The sequence below is a fragment of the Aegilops tauschii genome, chromosome 5 (assembly GCF_002575655.3).
Source record: "Aegilops tauschii subsp. strangulata cultivar AL8/78 chromosome 5, Aet v6.0, whole genome shotgun sequence".
Lineage (NCBI taxonomy): Eukaryota > Viridiplantae > Streptophyta > Magnoliopsida > Poales > Poaceae > Aegilops > Aegilops tauschii.
Genome location: NC_053039.3, coordinates 525,633,911 through 525,639,294, shown reverse-complemented (window position 1 = coordinate 525,639,294; position 5,384 = coordinate 525,633,911). Strand labels below are relative to the sequence as shown.

The window sequence follows — 5,384 nt, the reverse complement described above, 5'->3', positions numbered from 1 at the left end:
AGGAGGCAGGGGTCCTTATCCTGCCGAGGCGTCTCCGGCGAGGAGGTGCGGTGGCAACATCGCCCTGTAGCGACGCGGGACGGGGGAGCAGGGCTGCCTGGGTCAGCCAGGTGGGCCAAGGCCCAGGGGGCGCGGTGGAGCTGGGCTAGTCAGCCCAGTGGAGGGGGGCTTCTCAGTTTTAAAAATTTATTTAACTTTTTTTATATTTCTGTTTTATTTAGATTATGGCATTAAACCACTTTGCAGAAAATGTTGGTTCACCATGAATATTAAAAATGAAAATTTTCCACATGATGAACATTTTATTTTAGACATTTGAAAACTTTTGAGTTTGACTTGATTTTGAATTTTGAATAAAGGGTGGGTTTGAAACATCGCGAATTTATTAACAGTAATAATGATGACATGGCATCATTAGCAGGGAATTACTATAGCTTAATTATCCAGGCGTCACACCGTCGCCAGCACGCGTGAAGGAGGAGCCACTGTCTCTTCTGTCTTTGTAAAGTTGTCGTGCGCATCGGTATTACCTGCCGATGTTGTGACATTGCAATTGCTGACATGATGTGTAGCTAGCAGCGGAGATGGAGGCCGCGAAGCTAATTGTCGAGCTCAACTATATATCATCGGGGGAAGCATACTTAACGATCTAACAGGAACCTCTTTGCAGTTCGGCCGCTCATTGAAGAACTTAAACGGTAAGTTTCGTCAGGAGTTTAGGGTTCGGTGGCTAATGGAGCCGCACGTATATCTTGCAATGTAGATGCAGAGCTATGTGTTAAGTGAGGGGGCCACTGCGCCACCCACTAGCTTTGAACCAATTTGTGAGGATTTTTTATTGGATGGCCTAAATGGGATTTTTTTAACTCTTTATCCCGCAAAAAAACTCATATTGTGCTTGGATCACCTCGAGCAAGTCTGATTCCGCAATAATTCCCAGCAATATAGATTTTCAACACAAGTTCAAGCCCTCTTTGAATAACAGTAGCCATCGTCATATCCGTGTTTAGAAGATGAGTGTGTGGGGCTGATGTCCATGCCACAGCTCACCATGATCGTCCCGGAGAACTGGCGCTGAAGCATCTGACCCATCAAGGAAGTGAGAAGAATCAACATTCAACATAGGAAGTTGTAAGAGGTTTCTCCCATTTTCTTCAGGTGCAATGATTTTTACGCTACTTTAACAAAGTTTGCAGTGTGAGGGATTGAATGGCAAATGCCGTGTTTTTTGGAGGTGCCATGGTTTCATCTTTCACATTTTCTCTGCTTTGCTAACAAATGCATCATGCCCCTATTCATCTGTACTAGAAGGGTTGGACGCGCTTTGCTGCGCTGTTGGTGTTGTTGGGTTTTTCTTTAAAAATATACTCACTCTGTTTCAAAATATAAGGTGTAGTACTTTCTTGAAAAGTCAAGTCTTTTAAGTTCGATCAAATTTGTAGAGAAATGTATCAAAATCCATAATATCAACTCGGTATGATTAGGTTCATCATGAAAAGAATTTCCATACTGTTTTGTTTAATTATTGTGGGTGTGCGGGATTGATATGTTTTTATAGGCTGGTTGCTGTTGATTGGTTCGAAAAAATTGTTGGCCCGGTCAAAATTTTAAACCGAATCCAAAATTGAATACCTCAATTGAATGAAAAAGCTTCAAAATTATGAAATATGATGAATTAAAAAATTGGGAGAGCTCCATGAGAAATTGTTGACATGGTCAAAATCGGGTGACCCTATTAGATTGAAAATCTCAATTAATTATGTGGCTTTAAAAATTAGGAAGTATAGTGCATAGTATAAATAAATTGAATGAGAGAGCTTTGAGAATTGTTGACCCGATCAATATCGGATAACCCAATTTTAATTGAAGATCTTAATTGAATGTGGGCTAGAGTTCAATTAACTATGAGACCTTAAGAATTAGAAAGCACAATGTATAATATAAAAGAATAAAATGAGAGGGCTTTGAGAACTTCTTGACCCGGTCAAAATCGTGTGACACAATTACAATTGAAGACCTCAATTGAATGTGGGCTCTTTAAAACTAGGGAGCATAGTGTTACTAGAAGGATTGGGCGCGCTTTGTTGTGCCATTGGTGTTGTTGGTTTTCTTAAAAACGTTTCTCACCTTGTTTCAAAATATAAGGTGTATTACTTTTTTAAGAAGTAAAAAAAAATAATTTTGATCAAATTTGTAAAAAATATATCAAAATCCATAACACCAAATGAGTATAATTAGATTCATCGTGAAATGAATATCCATATTTTTTGTAATATTGTGGATGTTGACATTTTTGGCTTTGAACTTGGTCAAAGTTGAAGAAATTTGACTTTCCAAAAAACTAATACCCCTTAAATTTTGAAATTGACTGAATATTTAGTTCGGCGGGGCGGGGAGATGATGGAGTGTTTTTTTATAATTCAACGATTTGGTGGGTCTTTCTCGATGTGATTCTGTGTTATCCGCTAAGAAACCCATATTTATATGGGAAAATTTCTGCGTCGGTAGCTGCATGTACTATATTGGTGCTACAGTATCACATGGTGGCGTTTATCTTTTCTAGGTGGTGGGAGGGTGCGCAGGATTGGTATGTTTTTATAGGCTAGTTGCTGCTGATTGATTTGAAAAATGATTGAACCGATCAAACTCATAAACCAAATCCATAATTGAATACCTCAATCCAATTGAAAAGCTTCAAAATTAGGGAAGAATAGTGAATTAAAATAATTGAATGGGAGAGCTCCTTGAGAAATTGTTGACTCAATCAAATTGAGTGACTTAATTTTAAATTGAATACCACAATTAATTGCGAGGCCTTAAAAATTAGGAAGCATATTATATAATATAAAAGAATTGAATGAGAGAGGTTTGAGAAATTTTTTACCTTGTCAAAATCGGATGACCCAATTTTAATTGAATACCTCAATTGGTTGTGAGCTTTTTAAAATTAGAAAGCTTAGTGTTGTAGAGGATTTACCCTTTGAGTGACACAACTAGCACACATACTTTGGTTATTAAAAAAAAAGCACACATACCTTTTTTTAGGCAAAAAAGCAGTCATTGTGTCAAATTCTTTTCTTTTGTCGCGGAAATGCCCGTGTTTTTTTTAGGATCTTAAAATGCCCGTGCTATGCAGCGTGGCTTTGCATGTTGGGCCGATTGCTCATATTCCTTCTGGACATAGTGACGGCGGCCCGCGCCAGACTCCTCCATAACCCTCTCCTGACCCTTTCCCGTGGCCTCCTCCTCCGCCGCCGCCGCCGCCGCCGATCGCCGATCGCCATGGCTTCTGGTGAGCTGCCGCCGTCCAGGAAGAAATCCGCTCCCACCACCATAAGCTCCCTCGGCGACGACCTCCTGTGCGAGGTGTTCCTCCGCCTGCCCTCCCTCCCGACCCTCGTCCGCGCCGCTCTCACCTGCCCCGCCTTTCTCCGAGCCGTCCGTTCGTCCCCGAAATTCCGCCGCCGCTTCCGCGATCTTCACCCGGCCCCGCTCCTGGGCGTCTTCCTCGACATTTACGAGCCTGCCATGCCCGCCTTCGTGCCCATCCGCTGCCGGTCCGATCCGGACCACGCGGCCGCCGTCCGCGGCGCTGATGTCTTCCTCACCCGCGTCCCCGACGTTGAAGAAGAAGACGACGACGATGTCTTCGTCACCCGTGTCCCCGAAGGGGAGGGGGAAGGGGAAGGGGAAGGGGATGCCGAAGTTGAAGACGAAGAAGAAGAAGAAGAAGAAGAAGAAGAAGAAGAAGAAGAAGAAGAAGATGATGATGAAGGGGAAGGGGAAGAGGAAGGGGATGACGAAGTCGAAGACGAAGACGAAGACGAAGACGAAGATGAAGGGGAAGATGAAGATGAAGACGAAGACGAAGACGAAGATGAGGGGGGAGTCGACAAACATCGGTGGTCAATGACCGGGTACCGCGCGGCCGAAGGCAAAGGCGACAGCCCCAGGTGGTCAATGACCGAGTGTCGCGATGGCTACGTGGTTCTCGTCAACCAGACTGACAACGGGAGCACCAAGCGGGTGGCCGTGTACGACCCCCTTACACGGGGCCTGCACCTCCTCTCTGCGCCACCGGAAGAAATCTGCGGAGACCCAGAAGACACCGCAGTCGAGTTCCACGTTGTCACCTCCGAAGAGGACCGCCGGTCGCTCCGCGTCGTCTGCGTTGGCAAGGAAAGTGGGGAAGTTCGAGTCGCCGTCTTCTCGCTGGGCAGCAGGAAGTGGCAGATCTCCCCAGAAGCGGTGAGCCTGCAGCTGGATGGCGAAGACAATGGTACACTAGTGAACGGGTGTGTCTACTGGGCAACCGGAGCAGATATCCATGTGCTGAACAGTGCAACGCTGCAATTCTCCCGGATCGATCGGCCTCCGCACATGCGACGGGAGGGTTACAAGATCGGCGAGACCAGTGATGGAAAGCTCTGTGTCGCCTGGGCAACTTCTAGTCCCGGGCTTTCTGTTTGGGTCCGGAGAGCCGACGGCAGCGGTGTCGACAAATGGATGCGGGACAGGGCATTTGGGACGCGTGCGATTGGTGAGCTCAACCTAGAGTTTGTAGATGAACTCCCTGTACTGGCATTGGATGTTGTGGCCATCATCGGTGGCATTGTGTATTTGTCTATCTTCCAGCCATCGCTTCCAAGTGCTTCAGGCTGGTTCCTATCCTTCTGCATTGAGACAAAGGAGCTGAAGAAGGTCTGCCCTATCACTCGCTCTGAAACATCCTACCCCTACGTAATGGCGTGGCCTCCTGTTCTGGTAGGCAATAAGGTGAACTCTCTCGGCTAGAAGGTGCTCAACTAGTAAGAGGAAGAAGAACACTAGAACTAGAAGTCGGTCATTTTGTCTGTACTCTGTATATTACCTTTTGTTATCAGATGATGGTATGTTGCTATGGTTCTATGCATGTTTTCTTGGTTGGAATTACTCTCTTTTGTGCAAGTCAATAGTGGGTGTTGTTGGGAATTGCAAATTACTACTCTCTCTGCAGACTAATATAAGATGTTTTAGGTAGGCCAAAGCATATATGGTTCTAAAATGTCTTACGTTTTAGGTCACTATAAAGTTTACGTTACTTCTATAAAGTTTACTTTATAGTGACCTAAAACTTCTTATATAGTTTACGGTATTTCTATAGGCTTTTTATATATCATTATGAGTAAATGACACGCTTGGTATAATGACCTGCAGCAAGAGTATTTAGTCCATCGACTCTCAGAATGAACAATCGACACCCTAAACTTGGTAGGCCAGAGCATATATGGTCCAATATACTATGTCACGCCCATGTGTTCTGGTGGTTGTGTCTTCGCTTGCACTCACCTATATATTTTGGTCCCTTCATTCTCTTTCCCTTGTGACTGTTGTTAAATTTAATA

General features: G+C 44.5%; 1 protein-coding gene across 1 annotated transcript; it reads left to right on the top strand.

Moving 5' to 3' along the window:
• Positions 1 to 3,188: 3,188 nt before the first annotated feature.
• On the top strand, positions 3,189 to 4,906 carry LOC109762215 (uncharacterized). Its single transcript, XM_020321029.4, has one exon. It carries the CDS (start codon positions 3,283 to 3,285, stop codon positions 4,792 to 4,794), a length of 1,512 nt encoding a protein of 503 aa, XP_020176618.1. The 5' UTR covers positions 3,189 to 3,282; the 3' UTR covers positions 4,795 to 4,906.
• The last annotated feature ends 478 nt before the right edge of the window (positions 4,907 to 5,384 follow it).

Bases quoted from the DNA above. Each gene is read 5' to 3' on its own strand.
- LOC109762215 (XM_020321029.4), top strand. From the start codon at position 3,283: ATGGCTTCTGGTGAGCTGCCGCCGTCCAGGAAGAAATCCGCTCCCACC.